At 33.5% G+C, this 21,199-nt stretch overlaps 1 protein-coding gene across 4 annotated transcripts; it reads right to left on the bottom strand.

Annotated features, from left to right (window-relative positions):
* Positions 1-1,061: 1,061 nt before the first annotated feature.
* LOC145675816 (uncharacterized) lies at positions 1,062-20,816 on the bottom strand. Of its 4 annotated transcripts, none has more exons than XM_081746540.1 (3): positions 20,731-20,807; positions 12,852-13,403; positions 1,062-7,533 (listed from the first exon to the last, which is right to left on the bottom strand). In XM_081746540.1, the coding sequence occupies exons 2-3, from the start codon at positions 13,286-13,288 to the stop codon at positions 7,485-7,487; spliced, it is 486 nt and encodes a 161-aa protein (XP_081602666.1). In that variant the 5' UTR covers positions 13,289-13,403; positions 20,731-20,807; the 3' UTR covers positions 1,062-7,484. The 4 variants fall into 4 exon arrangements, 3 of the variants coding, with proteins under 3 accessions (XP_081602666.1, XP_081602664.1, XP_081602665.1); XM_081746538.1 differs by having other exon boundaries at positions 1,062-4,232; XM_081746539.1 differs by lacking the exon at positions 20,731-20,807 and adding an exon at positions 19,968-20,618 and having other exon boundaries at positions 1,062-4,232.
* Between the last annotated feature and the right edge of the window lie 383 nt (positions 20,817-21,199).

Genomic DNA, 21,199 nt, shown 5'->3' with positions numbered 1-21,199 from the left:
GCAGGCATTGCAAGATTATGAAACGCATGTTTAACCAGAGCAGGTATGACTCCGCTGGTGAGTTTTCAAACCGCACCCTCTACGTTGAATGGTTTCTGAAATATACGCCTTTGAAGATTCATTTCCCACGGTTTCGGCGCCTTATATCTCCGACACAACGCGTTTCCGGACCCATGTTTTCGTAGCTTTTTTGTTTCTTCGTACGAGAGGATTTACCTCCCGAAGTTTGTCGGTGGAATTTTTTTGACACCCGATATATATATATATATATATATATATATATATATATATATATATATATATATATAACCAGTTGTTAAGAAATTAGGCTAACACCACTAAGTGTAAGAATGAGCAATTATTTTGCCTATTCTTCTCTAACTAGCCACTAGACCATCTGTCGTTTATTAAGTACCATATTCTCGCATTATTTTGTTTGATTTAATCTTCGAGACGTCATCACTGTGCGAGGACTGCTGAGACTAGTAGACCTCTTCCAACTTTCTTGATAAATTAGTGTACGGCTAGTTATTAAGAAAGAGACTGATGACAGAATATAACTGGTGTTCTTTGGGTGAAAATAATAACTCTATCTTAATGGTGGATGAGAACACTATACACTAAGAAAATGGTATCCAATATTAAAAGGGCGACGCTAATGGCATCTCATTTAGTAAATCAAACGTTTGAATCACGCCATTGCCAAAGTACACGGATTTATAATCGTAATGAAGTGTGTGAAGAATCGTAAAGAAAATATAGTGGGTGGCTTAATAAGGGGAACTGAACAAGTTTTTAAAGATTACTACAAATTCGATAGATTGTTTCATTAATTAGGCTCAGATTATAATGTCAACTTATTTTTCAATGTTTACATTAATTCACCGAAACAAAGAAAAGAAGTGCAGGAAATAGCAGTACTAATATAACTCCAAAAGAAATCAAATCAACTTAAAATAATAATAATAATAATAATAATAATAATAATAATAATAATAATAATAATAATAATAATAATAATAATAATCCAGTACGTAAAATGCACAAGTTGAATGTATCGTAAGAGGTAACAAAACAACTTTATTTCGCAAGAAAAGATCAAAGCAATTAATCAGAATCAACAATAATTCACATGCCAAATGGAAACAGCGTAACAAAATATTTATTTAACAAACGGAAGGTAAATTCTAATTATTAATTAACATTTCTATTTTTCCACTTTAATGCAGCTTGAGTATCTTCCCAAGAATTCCTTTTGCCAACTCGAAGTAACAAATTTAACAACAAAGCTAATGTTGACCAAAAGATTCATAGTATAATCGAACAGCATCTAAATATGAAAATGTTAATAGAATTTTCCGCCTCGACTTCTATACTACAATTTTATTTCCTCCTATAAATTCGTATACATTTGTTACAAAAACATTTCGCACTACTACCTTATTGTAGTCAGCCTTAAATCGATCGTTCCTTTACGTGCAATATTTTTCACAGAAATAATTATCTTATGAGATAAGAGAGTAGTACTTCAATGTGGATATATTTTCTACACTAGGAGAAATTACTTAGAAATTTTTGGAACTAATTGGCGTCAAAGTTATCAAATTTAAATATACTAAGCATTTGGTTATTCCTTCCGAATAATTTTATGTATTATCCACAACGTGACGAAAAATCTATATTCTTGCAATTAAGTGCTAACGGAAAATAGAAACGTTGAGTAAAATTTCATTTTCTGAACAAAGCTTAAAAAGGCAACAAATTCCGAAGAAAAACCAATCAATATGGAAACGATTTCTCACCAAGAAATACATTTAGCAACAAGAAAGAAGTCTGCACGATCTAGCTACTTTTAATTTACCGTCTTTTTCAAGGCCAATTGAGTGGTCCTCCATTTTTTCTCCTCCACTATCACAATCTACATGTATATGTAATTTGCAATAGACTCAAGTACCTCAAATAGAATGTAAATTTATAGAATCCAATAATACTCCTAGCTTACTATCTCTAATCAATTTACTCGCACTATCCGAGTTAACTTTAAAAGTAAATCGGTTTCTATTTCAATCTTTATAATTTGAAGAACGAATAACACGAAACTCAAGTAGTAGCATTCTTCTGTTAGTAAATCTTGCATTTTACCTTTAAGTTTAATGGCACCCTTTAATGGAAACTTTAATAATAGGTATCAATATTAAAGTTTCCCGTTTGAATACAAGTTACAACTGCTGATCCAGCAAGAGCCAAGCAGCAGTGACAGCTGTTCTTTCCTTCCTTCCGTTCTACTATACAAGGCTTACTTAAATATATTTAAATACACGTGCAAACAAACACCTTTAAATACGTATTAGTGCAAACAAATACGCTCTCTTTCCATTTCGTTCTACTTATTTTTAGAAATGAAGAAAATATTCAAACCTTTCATTTCTTAATTTATTGAATATTTTTATTAATATTGAAAGATAAAAGTCCTTTGAAACTTCTACCGCGAAACATGGGAGTCAGTAGCTATTTCTCCTATCAAGAAGTCGTACCTTCTTTAGTAATACCATATCTGAATTGATTAATAATCTTTGAGGTTAGGAACATCTTCAGCCAAAACATCGTTTCTGGTTCACAATATTCGAAAAAATCAAAGGAATTCAAGTTTTACGTCACAGGATTATGTAGGTTAGGTTAAGGGAGACGATGATGAGAAATAAATGAAACGGTGGAGCGAAGAAAGTAGGAGGAAAGGGAGTACTCCGAGAAAACCGACGCACACGGGTATTTATTCACCACAAAGTTCACTTGGAGCGGGCTGGGATCGAACTAACCAAAATATTAGAGTCTCGTCTTGCACATGTAATATTTACTATCCATTAACTCCCATATTTGAGCTTATATGGCATAACCTTAAACAGTGAACGAAACAAGACAATTCTTACGTAAGTTAGCGGGTAGTTAACTATTTATAATTTCATTCCATGTTTTCGTATTTAATTCTCAGTAAATGAATATGATTTCAATGTTGACAAAACATTGCAAAGATCTAAATAAATATCTGAACTATGAACTAAACGCATTCCAAAAAGAACAGAAAGCTACAACAAAGAACGAATTGAAGTTACTCGTCGTCATATGGTCAGACTACTAGTATGACTCGCATCCTACATAAAGGTGTAAGTCCACGACCCTTATGGCCTCGATGATCGATGAAGACAAAGTGAAATTATTGAGCTAACGTAATAAGGAAGCTGGAAATTTTAAAACTTAAGGGAGATATTGCTTAAGGTTTTGAAGTATTAAAATAATGTATTAGGAAACAACAGAAAACGATGTCTTCTCGAAAGTAATTCATGTGATTTCGTATCTCTCATCATTCAATACAGAAATAAGTAAAATAAGAAGTGAAAGATTCTATTCCAATATAGAAATAAGTGAAAGTATCTATTTACATTTGTTATTTCGAGACATTTCTCGGTAGAGTACATGTAGCAGTTTTTCTCAGGCTGGCAATTCTGAGTGCAGTTTTCTAAAGGTTTTGCACATTCATACATGGCAAATGCCGGAATAATACCTAATAACCTTATATACAGGAAAAGCAAAATGTATTCTAGAATTTTCTATAGTATTTGGAAATATGCGCGTTAAATAAATGTTCGTTTAGTACAATAGATAACAATTGCTTCTGGTATCTTAACACAGACTCCTTCAGTATAATCTAAAGATCATTTAATGGAATCAAGAACTCATTCAAAATATTGACCGGTTAAGCGTTATAAATCAACCTTCGAAAATCGAAAGTCATAAAACTAAGTAGACACATTATATAACTAATATTTATTTTGAAACCACGCTCTAACTACATAGTTTTTTTACACAATTTATAAACATATTAGGAAAACATGTTCGGATTTTACTAGAAACGCATAAGCTTTTTCTCAAAATAAAAAACAAGTTTTTAGTGTTTAATCTTCTTAAAACAACCAGATTGTCCATGTCATCAATAAATAAACTGTGAATTTTGTCTGTGCCGATTTTATCAAAGTGAATGTAACCTTTCTCATTAGTAGAGAGTTAATTTCTTATGCTTAACATTTCTAAGATTTTCTTACCTGTAAAGCCATTAAATTGTAAATAGCTTGCAAAGCGGTGACGCAAGATGCTCTTCACTGTTTCTATAACTGTTATCATAGATTTTACTTTGCCTTATCTGATATAGTTGAATACTTTCTTTTGAACCACTAGTACTGAAAATAGATCATGTAATAATTTACCATCAGCTTTTAAGTGGTGTTTGTAGTAAACAATGTTAAGCTGCGACAACTCAAAGTAATTTTTAGGAAGCCAATTTTTCAATTATTACTGGTTTTTCTACAGATACACTCATATTTCTTTTCGAACAATAGAGATACTGGAAAACCGTAGGGCAATGTAAACATAAAATCATAATTAAATGCGTTTTTAAATTACTAATAAAACCAGAATATTAGAGCGGTGGTTTATTCTCGTTTTTTTTCTATAAGAATTGATAGCTAAAGATGTAATGTATTCTTTGTCTTAATACGAATTACAATTGCACGCAGATGACAAGTGTGAGTACAGTGTCTGATTTGAGTGGCGTATTCAGTCTTATAAAATGGATTTTACACCCAAGCATGCGTAACATATACCGATATATAAGAGCTCGAAAGTATCTACAGTAACTAGGAGTCTTATTTTTAATTAATCTACGCCAAAACCATGTATTTCTACGATAGCAAATCGAGCTAGTTTTTAGAGATGTTTTCACGTCAATTATAACTAAGCAAGACAGAATGGAGTTCAAACTGCAGGAAATGGATTCTGGTTTTAAAAAGTAGAGTTCTTACCCTAATATATAGCAAAATGTTATTTTGTGGGTCTTAAAATATGACCCCAAAACAGTACTAGCGTTAGAAGGGAACACGTGTCTCACCAACTTTGAACTAAAACAAATCTTTCGCACATTATCAATGCCTATTGCATCTCATTTTTATGTGCAAAACTTTCCTGCACTATCTGAGTTGCGCTTGAGTACTTTCTCGCACTTCCGTCACTATGAGGGTAATAACTCCATTTATATTAAGTGCATTTTGAAACAATTTTGTTATATGTGCTTATCACAATACTCAAACATAAGAGGGTCTTATTCTGATTGTATTAGTATGTGTGTTGCTTAGTATGAACTTGAGTAAATTCTACAGACTTACAGGATATATGATGTATGTCATCTTTAAAATTGAACCTTTGTTTTGAAATTAGAACTTTGCCGAAACTTTTTTTCTGCACCTTAATAACGTATGAGTTTTCCATCTTCATGTATTGACATATCTGTTACAATACATAATCTTTCACTAGATACTCCCGCACTCTTGGTACTTGTGAGATTTACCTAGTGTAATGTGACATTTCACTACATCTTTCTCCACACTCTTAGCACGTGAGAGATTTTTGACCTGAATGTATTAAAATGTGTCTGGCCAAACTTGGCTTTACAGTAAATTTCTTGTCAAACTCTTGCCAACTTACAGGTTCATGACCTATGTGTATGACTTTTCTGTATGTATTAACATATCTGACTAGTGATGGGTAAATTCCCGGGAAGATATTTTTCGGGTATATTCCCTGGGAATCTTTCCGGGAATATATGTACAATCACAAATAAAATTGTATTCTATTACTATATTGTGATTTCAAAGTTAAATTCGTTTTTATGTCACAGTATATTATTACAGTAGTATCCACAGGATTCTTTAAAATGTATTTGATGAACGGTAGGGCCTACTATGTTACTTTATTAAAATTTTATTATACGCACTAATGTTTATTTACTTACAATATGTTCTATGAAATATGTAGAAAAAATGGTACAGTAAGTCCACATATTTTTACCCTACTAAACAGTTTAAATTTATAAGTGAGTGAATTTTTAAAACTTCGCTCTACTACTGATATTATAAACATATCAAATTTTTAAATGTTCTAAAAAAAATTACATTGGGTAACTGCCAGAAGATGCATGTCTCAAAAGTTTATCAACATTTGCGCATATATATTTATGTGCAAAATATTTGCAAGACACTGACTTATCTTTATCATTTTTCACGTAACATTGCCACACATAACCTTTCTTCTTACCTATTTTTCGAAGATTCATGCGTTAAGAGAAGTCCGTGTACCTATTCAGAAATTCGAGTCAGAGAAAGGAGACAGACCGACGTTGATTACTAAAGATGTTCGGGTTGTAGTAATTGTAGTACATCTCTACTTCTGCATAATTTGTACATTACTGTGCGAACTGGTTCTTTTCATCATTTGTAAATTGGTACTTTGCTACTTTTTAGTGCAAATGGAAATGTAACTAATTTATCATTAGATTAGTTACATAAAGTACAGTGAACCAATTTTATTTTTTCAATCTCCAAATTATTTGAAGCCTAGAAGTTAATCATAATAAATGAAAATAAAGTAATTAGTCATACGGTTGTTATAATTTGGAAGATAAAATAAAGAAATGGTTATAAATTATTTCCCGGAAATTTATGTCAGGGAAAAACCCGGGAATATTCCCATTTTTTATTTTCCTTCCCACCCCTGAATATTTCTACTGCCCATCACTATATGTGACCTCTGCCTAATCCTTTCCACACTCTTGGTATGTGTCGGATTTGTCACCTGTATGTATTAACATGTGTTCTGCCATATCTGATCTATTAATAAATCTCTTTCCACATTATTGGCATCTCTGAAGGCACATTGCTGTATGTATTAACATGTGTGTTGTCAAATGTGACTTCTGCCTAAATCCCTTACCACACTCTTCACACGTGTGAGGACGCATTGCTGTATGCATTAATGTGTGTGTTGCTAAATGCGACCTCTGCCTAAATCCCTTACCACACTCTTGGCACGTGTGAGAACGCATTGCTGTATGCAGTAACATGTGTCTTGTCAAATTTGACTTCTGCCTAAATCCCTTACCACACTCTTTGCACGTGTGAGGTTTTTCATTAGTATGTATTAACATATGTTTTGCCATATCTGACCTAAAAATAAACCCCTTTCCACTCTCTTGGCACCTGTGCGGGTGCATTCCTGTATGAATTAACATGTGTCTTGCCAAATTTGACTTCTGCCTAAATCCCTTACCACACTCTTTGCACGTGTGAGGTTTTTCATTAGTATGTATTAACATGATTTGCCATATCTGACCTATAAATAAACCACTTTCCACACTCTTGGCACCTGTTCGGGTGCATTCCCGTATGAATTAACATGTGTTTTGCCAAATTGGACCTATTCCTAAATCCCTTTCCACACTCTAGGCACGTATGAGGACGCATTCCTGTATGAATTAACATGTGTTTTGCCAAATTTGACCTCCTCGGAAATTCCTTTCCACACTCTTGGCAGGTGTGAGAATTTTGACTTGTATGTATTAACATGTGTGTTGTCAAAGCTGACCTCTGAGTAAAGCCTTTTCATGTAATAGACGTATTTTCTTTTCTGGTAACAGCATGTTTATGGAACCTGTAAAAAGTTCAATAAGTAAGGAAATGAACAGTTAGATAAATGATATAAAGCAAAAAAGAAAATGCGAACTTGTATAAAAATACAGCAATAATGGGAAGTTGTTCCATATTACATTTGTTATTGCATACTAAATATTCAGAATTTCCAGGGTCTCATACTCAACTTTTCGAGTTAACGGAACCAGGAACAATCGAGAGGTCTCTAAATTATTTCAATGCTCCAAAGAAGAGAATATCCTTTCTTTTATTATCTGAGGTTGTATCTACATTATATATACGGAATCAGAGTTAAATGCACATCAAGCTTCATATGTTACATTATGGAACGAATATCTCATTATTATAGGTGAAAATGGAGATACGAAGTCATTGAAGACGTTTATTATAATATCGTTAATTTTACTGCAGAAAATTTAGTAATTTGCCATAACATCTTCCAATTTCTTATAGCAGAAACTGTCAATATAATGACAAAGAAAGAAATTAAGGCTATTGCAATTTTTAAAATTTGAGAAAAAAATTACCATTTTAAGCAGTAAAGCAATCATTATCGTTTTTAATATCCTCGGAATGATTTGAGATATTAAATTTTAATTCCCTTAACAATCTTTATGTCTACTGAAATATATCTGCGTGGTTAGATATCATATATATATATATATATATATATATATATATATATATATATATATATGTGTGTGTGTGTGTGTGTGTGTGTGAGTAAGTATTTTTCCGAAATAAGGCCATTTCAGAAACATCAAGGATTTAAATCCTTGCTATTCTTAATCTATGTATTAGAAATACCTGATATTATGATTGCCGGATTCAAAACTAAGATAAGCAGGATCTGCATTGCCCCGTTCGTCTTCCTTGTTTATTACCCTGACAAGCTTCTAGAATGTCCAAGGTTATCATGCTGTATCATTCTTAGTCACTCAAACAAACAAGTGTGCTATTATAAGTTTTCCTTCACGTAATGAAATCCTATTAAATGAATATTCTATAATGGCTTTGCAACACTCCTATTAGAGATATATCAAACAACGTCTGGAATGTATTTATGCATCGTAAAACACTACGATGTTTATTATTACTTACTTTAAAATTAAAAGAGCTTGTCAAGACAAATGCTCCACTCTGTATATTAAAAAGAGAGAGAATGGTGTTGAAATTACATTATAAAAGTAAAGTAGCCGAGTTGTTTTAAATTAATTTTTTGATATGCTGATTGTTGACCTTAATCTGTATTCTTATCATGTTACTTTCATCGTAATGGGTATTGTAAACAGAGAAGGATTGAAAATCTACATTGAAATTTATCTTCTCACGAGTCTCTCTTGTTACGGAAAGAAGACATAGCACATAAGTTTATCACTTAAAATGAACTGTAACGGGGAGCAGTTTTGGGAAATACCGTATTTAAGAGGGATATGAGGAATAATCTCTCAGTCCGTAAGCTTAATGTTGAGCTTGTCTGGCATTAGTTTATGAAAAGGGTCAATCGGTTAGATGAAATTTTGTACTGCAAGCAGAGTCGGCATCAGAGAATAAAACAAGTTAGGGGTGAAGAACTGGAGAAGTGAGGTTGTAGCTGTTGCCCTTTCAAAACTGTAAGTATAGTTTATTAAAGACACGATTTTTCAGAGTTGCCAGGTATATGGTGACGGGCATGTTTGTGTGGAAAGCCAAAGAAATGTTTCATTTCGATCATTTGGGTAAACCAATAACGAGGAATTTACAAGCAGAGAAATTCCGTCTTAGTCTTTAAAGGAAAGGACAAATAACAAATAATTTGAAACACTTATTAATGAATATATTGTATTTGAGATTGTATATGCTACACGTTTCCCTCCAGGTTAATTACTAGACTCCACGGAGAATCTAAAGAGATTGTTTTAAAAATATTTAAAAATTAATTCAAATTTTTTTTCCGGTCTCGATACTTTAGGAGCTAGCCAAAAATTAAATTATAGCTCAATTTACCTCTCATCATCACACTGAAAATATACTTCTCGCTTCCAGCTTATATTATCAACTTAAACAACTTTTCTTCTTCTTATTATTATTACTGTCATTATATTTTAATTCAGAATGGTTTTAACTAAAAATATCAGGTGATACTAAAATTAGCTCCATGACAGAAAGTCCTAATATACATCTTTCTAGAACAGCTTCTCCTGTTTCATTAATTTTTTAGTGTAAATATATTCATAATGATATCTGAAGCTTTATTAGTAAATAAGTAGATATGTAAATGTCTCTGCAGAAGAGTAAAAAATATTTATTCTTGAAAATTATCATCATCAGCGAATTACTGATTTAGAAGTTGAATCTTGTACTGAATCGTGATAAAACTTGTTAATAGCATTTGGTTTGTTTAGTGATTTTTAGTGTTCCTTTTGTTTTTTCAGCAGCGGAAGGGAGGCTCGGTGGCTCATTGGTAGTGTACTTACCTCTGGTCTTTCAAGTACAATGGATCACAAGTGACTTCACTTTCAATGTTTACCTTCACATCATTAGTAACAATCATCTTGTTCCGATAGGATAATATTACTATCAAAAACCCGAGCCTGGTAGTAACGAAAGGTCGTGTACATTCTTTAGGTGACTAATCGGATGCAATATCTCAACAAAAGAAGGTAAGTGTCCCCACGCAAATATTTCTATAATAGCAGAAAGGTCACTTAAACATTGTGAATGGCCATTTATGGAACAAATTTGGTTCCTTTACAAATTTTTAAGTGTTTGAGCGGCAACACTTTTCAACATTTACATCTGGGTGTTCTGGCTAACCAACTGGTTCGGAACCCTGTAAAACACTAGGCCGTATCCTTTAAAACGGAGTGTGTTGCATAAGCAAATGTAATAAATTCAATCATAAAATACAACTCGTTTAATACTTTAGTGTAAGATATATCTATAAAGCGGAAGTCAGAACTCAAGTTTTCATATCATAATTATGAAATAAATTAAATTTTCTCATCCCCATATAAAATGATGGTGTAAACTGTGTTCGTACAACTGCTGACAACCTGTGTCTGTACAGTCGTGGAAAATGAATTGTCATGTGTAAATCAGCTGTTCGTTAAGCTAAATAGCAATTTCTCAAGAAACCCTTGCAATTGTTCACGCCAATTGCGAAAACTCCAGTAAGAATTTTACGAAAATTACGATTCGGTTCTATAAAAGATACAATGTGTATGTTATGTAATGGCTCTCTTTGTTCTACTGTAAAGTTTGTTCACAATCGTTTCATAGTGCGTACAGTAATGAGATTATATGAAATAATTTTTGAAATTGTGAAATCTCTGACAAATGTGAAGAAATTAATTTTTGACCTGTATTTCACTTTTGGTCTTCTGCTGTCGAAAATGCAAAATGTACGGCAGTTGGCATATTACGGGCTCTCAAACAAATGTATTGAAAGGAAATATAGAAACTCTGAAACATATTAGTTTATTTAGAATGAAAACTAGAAAATTAGGCCTATCTACCTATGAATTAGAATTTGCAGCTGTAGTCATAAAGTAATGAATAATCTAGGTATTGACTATTCTATGCTAAAACTTAACATTTTAATCTACTGTATATGCCATTAAAGTTTGTATTTTACGTGCAAATATCTGCATTACCTATAGACTAAGTATCACGATTAAGCTATATAAACCAGCACAAATTTCTGCATTGCATTATATATATATAAAATATTTGGTTTCTCTTTATACTATTTTAAATTTCACTACATAAACAAAGAACATGACATAATATTATATATATATATATATATATATATATATATATATATATATATATATATATATTTAATATTTGGTTTCTCTTTATACTATTTTAAATTTCACTACATAAACAAAGAACATAACATAAACACGTTTCTTATTTGTGTAACATTTTTATATTCCATTAGTAAAATCGCTAATATATGCTTTTATCAAGTAAAATATTATTAGATAAGTACACAAAAATTTTCACCTCAACAAAAATATTTAAAATATTCCTTTTATTATTTTAGTAGGTCATTTTGTGAGAAATTGTAATGTTAAGCACACAAGTATGCTGACGTGTGCTTATTCATAGTTACGTGTGCTTGATAAGTTCTTATTCATAAGTAATAGCAAGCCCAGGAGCGGCTACAAGAACATTCACAGCTCATTTGCATGGATTGCCCTCCACGATATCTCAATCTCAATCCACTCGAAAATTTTGGGCTTTTATGCTGCAGGAGTGGTAGTAATGATAAGACAGGAATCAGAAAGTTGTAGAATCCCGCGTGATCGAGATGCGCCAGTATTTCCGACTTAGGCATGGTCACTCTACTACGCTTCTTGCAAGTATGCCAGAGCGACTGCGTATTGTAATAGCAGCAGACGGCAATTATACAAGATATTGTTATTGTTAATATATATATATTTATTTTCGTCATGTAACGAATATGATCTGTTGCTGATTTTGTTGCACATTTACATGATGATGATGACTAGATGAATGGCAATGGCGGATGAGGAAAGTGGGAGACATAAGAGAATTCCGAGAAATCCAAAGAAACAGTGTTCGTAAATCACAAAGGCTAATTGTCAGGATTTCGGGATCGAGTCCCAGCCTTCCGTGCTAGAGATGATTACTCTACGAATGGCCACAGTTTCCCCGTAACATGGTCACTATTTACAAAACAGAAAAGACAAAAGCGTTAGTTAAGAAAAAAGGTTTTTATGATGGCATACGTTATACAAAAGTAGCAAGAAAAGACGCTTTGCCTGCGTTACAAGATCATGATAAAACGTGGTATTGTAAGATATAATTTCTGAAACACGAACGTTCATCAGTGAAGTTACTTCATCCAGATAGTAAAATAATTTATTTACACGACCTGATTTTTTGGTTGTGCTAGGAATTCGTTTGTGATACATATCTTAAAAATAATAATAATAAAAAAGTGAAAGGGTTTCGTAAAACACAACCTTAAAAGTTCTGGCGACAGAGGTGTCGATAATTTCTTCGCGAATAGCCGTTGACATAAGACAAAAGCGTGTCTGCACTTAATCTTGTCACTCAAGTGTTTCTAGAAAGGGAGGTTTATACCGATTTCCATTACGTTTAGATACATATTTCACTACTGAACTGTCTCACCTCTTACAAAGCTAAGCATGAAATTGGGATATTTTGTGCGCTCGAATATTAAAAACTCCATTAACTCAGTTTAGAGTAAACGAAAAAAATGAATATTAAACTAAGTATTGCAAGTGAAGAAAAATATTTACATAGATATAGTTCTGATGAAATGAATGCATTTAAACGTACCTAAGGTCCTGAGCATTCTTACTTCCTTCTCGATTACCAATTTCTTCAATGTCTTCTTTGTCACCCTTTATATCTCCAATAGTGGCCAAAATGTGGTCGCTTGATTCTTTCGTGTTCTGTGTAAAATCGGAAAATTTTGGCTTGATGTTACTGTCAATACTTTTGGCATTTATTAGTACTTCAGCAGTTGACAAACACTTGACTAAACATATTGCTTTCGAAGTTAATTTCCAATCTGACACTGTTTCATCCTCATTACTTTCTGAAGCTATATTCTCTCCTTCCATTGCACTTTCCCGTTTCTTACATTCCAAAGGTATTGCAAGAGGATCTTTCTGATCATTAGTGTTACTAGTACATAGTTCATAATTACATTCCTCAAACGACTGGCTTTCTGTTTTTATTTCAAGTTTAACAGGAATGACTTCCATTTTCATTTCGATTTTTTTATAAGCAAACTTGAAATAATGAAAGGCTTGTCGCAAACAAAGAATCGTTCAAGTTGGAGATTTAAAACATTTAGAGTTTAATGTTAAATGAATCCAAATAAATCTGAAAGCAAAAAAAAAAAAAAAAAAAAAAAAAATCACAGTTTTAATAAAATTTATGAACGAGTCGGGAGAAGAACAGAGTAAGTACCATTTCAGGTGAAATGGAGCTAGTGGGTGGAATGGTTGGGGTCAGACTAGGATGTAAACGCTGAAACCAGTATTCTCAAATTTCCGAAATTTTCCTATAACTCGTGCCAAAATATCGAGGTGCCTAAATACCGAAAATACAGAACCATACCGGAGTATCGAAATATAGTATTCAATATCCGATTTTTTTTTTATTTTCCCATTTGCTAAAGCAAAACCTAATACATTTTTCTTCTCTTTGAAGTATAAAAATAACGGCTACATTATTTTTTTCTGCTATACATAGGTGCATTTTATTAGAGTACGACACTTGCGTTTTTGTGATTTGTTTCTAAATAAAGTTGGGAATTGTGAACGAACAATCAGTGTTCCATCAGAAAAAAAAAAAAACGCCAAAACTCAAATTTTCCCTGTTACATTATTAGCTTATATTTCTAAAGTAAAATATGGAAAGCAGTGTTATACAAATTTTCGACTTAAAAATGTATAACGTCTTCGAAGTTTACCATAAGATTTTGTAGAAAGATTTACACATATTCTTTCTAGCCTTTACCTTTCACAAATAAATGTAACGCTAGCAATTTGTAGTTACATTTATTTTGTCTTCCTTGTTGTTTGTTGTATGTTGATACAAGTCTTCTCCATTTTCGGTATTTTCGTTCTTCCAATACTTAATTGTCACTGGATGTTTCCTGTAGTAAATCATGGTATTGGTTACACTACTGTATAGAGCCCATTTTAGTACCAATGTTATGCGAGATATGGATTTACTGGTTAATATTGGATCTTAACACCAGGAGTTCTTACCGGAAATGAAGGATTCTTTTGCACAGAAGCCGTCCAGGCTAACAAAAGAACAGCTATAGAGGTCTTATATTGTGTTATAATAGGTCATGTAACCACTTTATCTTTTCAGATTTCAGCGTAAAAGCCCTTAAATTAACGAAACAACAGAAATATTCTGAGCGTAGATATATGGTATATTTGACTGAAATGAAACGTTACATAAAACGATATCCGCTCTCGCGGTAATTTTGTTTAGCCATGTAATGACGTTTTTCGATATTTAAAACATCAAAGTTAATATCTCCAAATCTTAACCCCGAACAGTTCTATCGGTATGTGTCCTAACGTAAAATTTAATATGTATTGAAAATTAAAGTAAAATAAAAGGTGAGAGAACTATGTAATTTTGTAATAAGAGGAACTACGTACAGCAACTTGCGATTTTCTCTTATATACATAGGGTTCGAACTATTTTATGGTATTCACTAAAAAAGTATATTTTATTTTTGCTAAGAGAACATCGTGCTCGATTATGTCAAATTACTTTAGAGGTCTAATAAAACTAGTATTACCACATATTTGCCATTTAGTGCATGAAGCACATCGTCCTTAATACCTAATAAAGCTTTAAAAGTGCTGGTAAATTAACGATACCCAGATTGTTCGGACGGAAGTATGCCAGAGTTATCAATATATGAAACCATTTCCTGAAGCACTAACTTTTCAATTACCTTTGAAAGAACTGGCAGTAATTTTATAGGCCTAAGGTCACTAATTGATTTAATGCAAGGCTTCTTTGGTAATGGCAGAACTTTAGCTATTTTCCTGACATTAGGGAATTTACCATTCGATAAGTGCAGTTAACAATACTAGTTAAGGGAAATTTGGTAAAAGGTAAAGCTATTTTAAGCATATGTGGTGTTATTTCAAAAAATCTGCGCCATTGGACTTAATATTAACAATATCTCTTTAAACTTCATGTACAGTCTTAACATGAAAGGACTTAAACAAACAGTGTGTTTCAGTGAACTGTACCGATTTACTTTTTTATGAAATGTATCGTTATTTGTTAGTGAGATTTCGGAAAGCTTACCAAATGACGGTTTATGACATCAAGACAAATTAGTACTTCAGGGAGGTTTAATGTTGAACTATTCCCACCTATTCCCAAATTATGCAACGTCCGCCAAATGTCTTTGTTGTCTCAAGCGTTAATAATACGAAAGGAAGAAAACGCAATCATTTCTTGTCGAAAATTGCCGTAGTAAAACTATAAAGGTCTTTGTACTCATCCCAGTGTTGAGGCACCTTAGTGCGTTTGAACCTACGGAGCGCACGATCGCGATTCTTAATTAGCAGCTTCGTATTACTAGTCTCATAAGGTAATATCTTATTTGAAACTTTAACCGTTTTCATCGGCGTGTGCCAATCGAATAGATGTTTTAGAGAATTCCGAAGAAAATAAATTTAGCAACTATGGAATTATGAAATTCAATTTGTTTCCAGTTCAAGATTTCGGCATTTTGCAGAAACGCGTCGCGATTACATGTATTAAAGTTCCGATAACAAAAAATATGAAAAGACTTTCTTGGTGGCTTTTTAAAGTTCAGGATAGCATGTGTCACTGAATAATCGGATGATAAAATGGGTGGACAAACGTCATTTGAAGCTATCATGTCAATTTTATCGATAACAATAAGATCTGGTAACGATTCACCGAACTCTGTAATTTTGCTTAGTTCTTTAATGAGTAGGACAGGACCCAACATATCCAAGATACGATCCAAATATTTTGTTTATGCTTGCCAGGACAAAGCTGATCACATTTAAGGACACCTAATATATAAAGACAATCAACTTGCGGATAGACATGCGTAATCAGAACCTCAAGAATAGCAATCTGGTGTAGTGGTACTTTGTGGTCTATACATTGATAAGATACCTATACGTAGCGAACTTATTTTGACCATTCCGTGAGGCATTCTAATTGATTTGGGTTATGTACTTCAACTAGTTTTACATCTTAATTTTCAAAATAATGCATTAAAATTCCCGCAGCATTATGTTTTCATTATGTTATCAGAGAATGGAGTAACCAGATATATTAATGAGACTTGAAACAGCTTAGTTTTCAAGCCATGTTTCAGTAATTATAAAAACAGCACACAGCAATTCTAACAGTAGTATGCGTATTTCGTTTATTTTAAGTAAAATGGAACGAATATTAGGATGCCTAATCAAAAACCGAGACTGTTGTTCTAATATAAACTCAATCATTCCCTGAAAGTTTTGCTGATACTTGTATTTAAATGCTCCAATGTACCAAGCCGGTGGTCTTGAGTGCTCCATTGGGGCTATGTGAAGCAGCATGTATGTATATAACGCACCAACGACATTAATAATTTTATATAAAGAAAATCAGACTTTATTTACTCTGTTACAAAAGGGGTCCTCAACCGTGCGTGGGAGGAAATTGAATATCGCTTAGATGTCAGTAGGGAAACAAGTCGAAGCCACATCGAACTGCACGGAATAGGAATGAAATTTGGGAATTTTCCTTTGATTTGGTGAGGACTTCACGTTTCTACTTTGTTTCTTTGAACTCCTGAGACCGGTTAAATGTACACCATGACTTTGGGGAAAACTGTATAATAGTTGCAAGACAATTTCCTTCTAATCTGTCAAAGGAGTTTCTTCTACGACAGTGAATACCACCTCCGAGAGGTACGATACCTTTCCAGTTGATTTTTCCGACAGGACTCAGCTGTAACTTTCAATCTCACAGAGAAATCTTGTGAATTTAACATTGCTACAGTTAATTATTCGAATGAAATATCAGCACTGTGAGTGCTAATCACATATATATGGAGAGTGGCTAAACATAAGGAGAGTGCGATCACGTATAAACATGACCCTCAAATCAAAATTTATTTTTTCTTTTATACTGTACGGAGATAGGATCTTGGATTATCCCTAGACTTCATAAACTGTTACTTAGTTACTACATGAAGTGCCGATGTTCTTATTGTTCTGTTAGTGTTCTTCTCCGATAGTGATGTGAATGTTGCATTACGGCAAAAATGGCGAAGTCTATGAGGCCATACTCGTAGGAAATGAGTGAAAATGGCGGTAGTCTTTTTGACGCAGAGGTATTCAACATATTTCAATGCTTTCGGTCAATTTTTGCATATTGTACAACAAAACTACCAGCAGCATGCTATTGTTTTGGAATTCATGAAAATTATTTGCAAGCGATTGATTGTACAATGGAGAAAATCCTTGCAGAAAACTTTTCAACATATGCGGTTACTAGGCTGATATCCAGAAAGCAAGTATTACACGAAACTCCAACACAAAATCGCACTCTGTAAAATAATAATAATAATAAATAAAACATGACATGAGACTGCCTTTTGACAGAACATTCATAAAAACAAAACCCAAACGAGCCTTGTGGAGCTCCTCACCCCTTACCTCGCTCAGCTACGGTTTGTGAAGTAACATTGGAAATTTTATAATTGCAAAATTAAAAGAGAAAATAAAAGATACACAAAATCACTTATTCTGCAAAGAATGCACTCTATCCGAAACATGCTTCGATATTTTCATTTATGAAAAGAAAACAATGAAATGAAATCTTTCAGTTTTTCGTCCCACGCCTAAGCTAAAAGAGACGGTGATTAACATAAATAAATGAAATGCTGGAATGAAGAAAGAGAGAGGAAACCGAAGAAACCTGAGAAAAACCATGAGCACGGTGTTTGTGCACCAAAATCCACACGGCGCAAGCTGAGATCGAAACAGGACTCCAAGCAACGGAAGGAAACGCTCTACCACTGAGCCACTGATTCAGATTAAGAGTTGATGTGGTCAAGTGGAGTCAAAATATGTTTGTTTTCATTTAGGAGAAAACTACTTTAAATAAAACACAGTAAGTAAAATATGGTGCATGTGCTTCCATGTATGTCTCCTTAAGATTTTCATTTGTACATTATACGTAATACGTGTACTTTTTAATATCGCCATATTCTTCCAAAGTGAAATATGATACACCACAATAAAGAACAAGGGAACTAATTTTTAGAATGTAACCCAACCTAATACTATTAGAAAATAGCGAACTTGCATTTTTGTTTATTATCGATTTTAGGAAAAGTCTGGCCGCCATCAAGTAAACATCAGCATAGAAAAAAATGGCCAGCAGCCTTCAGAATGGCCGTTCTTTGTTTATGTGCAAATGTAAACTGGCTAATATCCCGTTTCCTAGGGAAGAACAGCCAACCTGCCGCGCGGATCCGCTAAATTCTTACCGACAGATCTTTATTTAAGATTCGTGCTTTTCGGCCGCTTAGCACAAGTTCGTTTCCATGTTCTCTATTGTAATTTTGCCCTATGTTTAGTTACGGGGGTCAAGTTTTAATTCAGGAAAGGATGAGAAAATTTCGTTTTTTAATATTAATATTAATTCAGTTTAGATTCGTTTATGTTACCTTAACTTTGCTTGCCTTAGGCTAGGGCTATTTAGTTGGATAATTCTATTCATGTTTCCTTATGTGCGCCTGTAGAAGTTCGTTTCCGTGTTTTGTATTGTAATTTTGCCCTATGCTTAGTTATGGGGGTCGAGTTTTAATTCAGGAAAGGATGAGAAAATTTAGTTTTTTAATATTAATTTAGTTTAGGTTCGATTATGTTACCCTAAATTTGTTTGCCTTAGGCTAGGGATTTTTAGTTGCATATTTCTATTCATATTCTCTTATGTGCGACTGTAGTAGGTACCGGTACAGCTTCTGCAGCGGTGCAGTTTTACTATAGGGATCCACAGATTTATTAAAGGAAATAGAATACTAGACGAATTTTCCGTTTTCGGGAGGAGGAAGAACGTCATACTTTTAGGAATTATTTATTGACTATCTAGGACGTTAAAAAGTAAGTAACAAAGTGACTTTGAATTAGTTAATGAGTTATTCAGGAAGTAAACGAAGCGTACCTCTGTTCTTCTCTCCTACTGTTTGTTTTGATAAGTTGCGCGTTTCAAATATTTGATGCGACGTTAGTGAATGCAACTGCGTCTGTGCACGTTGATCTAGGTGGCGACAGCCGTAGTGAGGAGCAAGGCAAGAGTAGAAGAAGTGAACAAGACAAGATGGTGAGAGGTGGTATCCACGATTATCACAAGTTGTAAAAAGTCCGATTTTTATCTGTCTTCCATTGTAGGTAACCAATGATAATTTTGTCTGTATACAGTGTTAAGTGTTATATTAGAAATCTTCACTTGCTTTAAGTGCCGATGGTTGTCAAGGCAGACAGTTTTAAGATGTGATACTCAAATTAATGTTAGTGACATTTTTTTATGAAGAAAAAAGTACGTTATTCTTCACATGTTACAAATTATTATTTTAGGTCAATAAAATACAAAAAGCATACCACGTTTTGAATTTTAAAACTTCGCAACGTTAAGCACTTCTATGCTCGTGAGTAGGTCATTTTAGTCAACAACTTTTATAGGGATTTATTATTCTTGGCTAAAATTACCGACCGATACTTCCCGTATGGAACCGACCGATACCGGGAACAAAAGACACCATTTCATTGGACATCTAGCCTCCTTTCTTTGAATATATATATATATATATATATTCCCTCGAACCGCGGTTTCACAACTTCCTCCTGGAAGTTGCACCCATATACCTACCAACGATTTGAGATATGTGAAAATGAATGCTTCGTGGTCCTTATTCTCTTTTTCGTTGCATTCCTGAAATTTACACTTGTGCTTAATATGTGAGCTATTCCGCCAGGTACTTTCTGTCCTTTTTTATTGCATTCTTGAAATCTGCCCTTGTACTTTAGGTGTTTTTTAGGAATATCTTTTTCTGAATCGTATAGGAATAATGTGCCCTTGTACTTAATGTACGACTATGTGGGGGATTTGAATACATATGGAATGTCCCGCGCACGTAGATACTTCTTAGTGTTGTACTACCTACAAAAATGATTTATTTCATGTACAAGTGGTAATACAAGACACAACAAACGTAGATCAGACTGTATTCACACTCCATGAAAAGAAATCTTTAAGTTTTACGTCCCACGTTATGCCGATCAGGCTAAACGAGATTGTGATGGTGAGAAATGGATGAAATGTTGGAATGAAGAAACTGGGAGGAACGGGTGAACCCCGAGAACACAGACGAGCACGGTGTTTGTCAACCACAAACTCAAACCGGCGCGAGCTATGATCGACCTGGGTACCCAAACACCGGAGGTGAACCGTCTACCGGTGACCCACCGCGCTCCCTTCACACTCATCGTTGAAGTGTGAACATAACATGATCAGGATTTCTTGTATGTTCCATTACAACTTGCACATGATATAGAATGACTTCTGTAGGTAGTACAACAGCAAAAGTATCCACATGCACTTAAAACGATAAGTAGTTGTTGTATATAATTACCTTATAAAATTTAGAGGAGAAATTTCTATAGAGTAGAGATGGAGATAACGCTAACTGTGAGCAGTGATGCCAATTCCTTCAGAGCCGTTTTCCCTTCACAAGCTTCAGAATTTCCCTTTTCCGGACAAAATTTCCCTTCATCCAAACTGTTCAAGTACTGACGTATTTTTAATCGTTAGTAAACGTTAGTTTTAATCGTCAATTAGTAAACGTATTTTAAATCGTTTTCGCTTCCACCCCCTCACCGCAATCTTATAACCACATACAAGCAGATACCTGACAGCCTTCGTTTGAGGTTACGCATAATAAAATAAATATTATGTAAATTTAATTTTTATTCTAGATATCATGATAGATTTTAATATTAATGTAACCTAAGGTACAAAGAAAATATTTAGTATATATTTGGAATGTACTTACTTAAAAATAGCACTCCCATATTTACTGAAACGAATACGAACAGTTACAA

The sequence above is a fragment of the Thermobia domestica genome, chromosome 18 (genome assembly GCF_964235325.1).
Source record: "Thermobia domestica chromosome 18, izTheDome1.hap1.1, whole genome shotgun sequence".
In the NCBI taxonomy this organism is placed as follows: domain Eukaryota; kingdom Metazoa; phylum Arthropoda; class Insecta; order Zygentoma; family Lepismatidae; genus Thermobia; species Thermobia domestica.
The sequence above is the reverse complement of the archived record's forward strand: the minus strand, read 5'-3'. Positions and strand labels throughout refer to the sequence as shown.

Excerpts from the sequence above, each read along its gene's own strand:
- LOC145675816 (XM_081746538.1), bottom strand. The coding sequence starts at position 13,288 with ATGAAAATGGAAGTCATTCCTGTTAAACTTGAAATAAAAACAGAAAGC. Across the intron at positions 4,233-12,851 it reads AAGAATGCTCAGGACCTTAG|TACTAGTGGTTCAAAAGAAA; the intron begins GTACGTTTAAAT and ends ATCTATTTTCAG.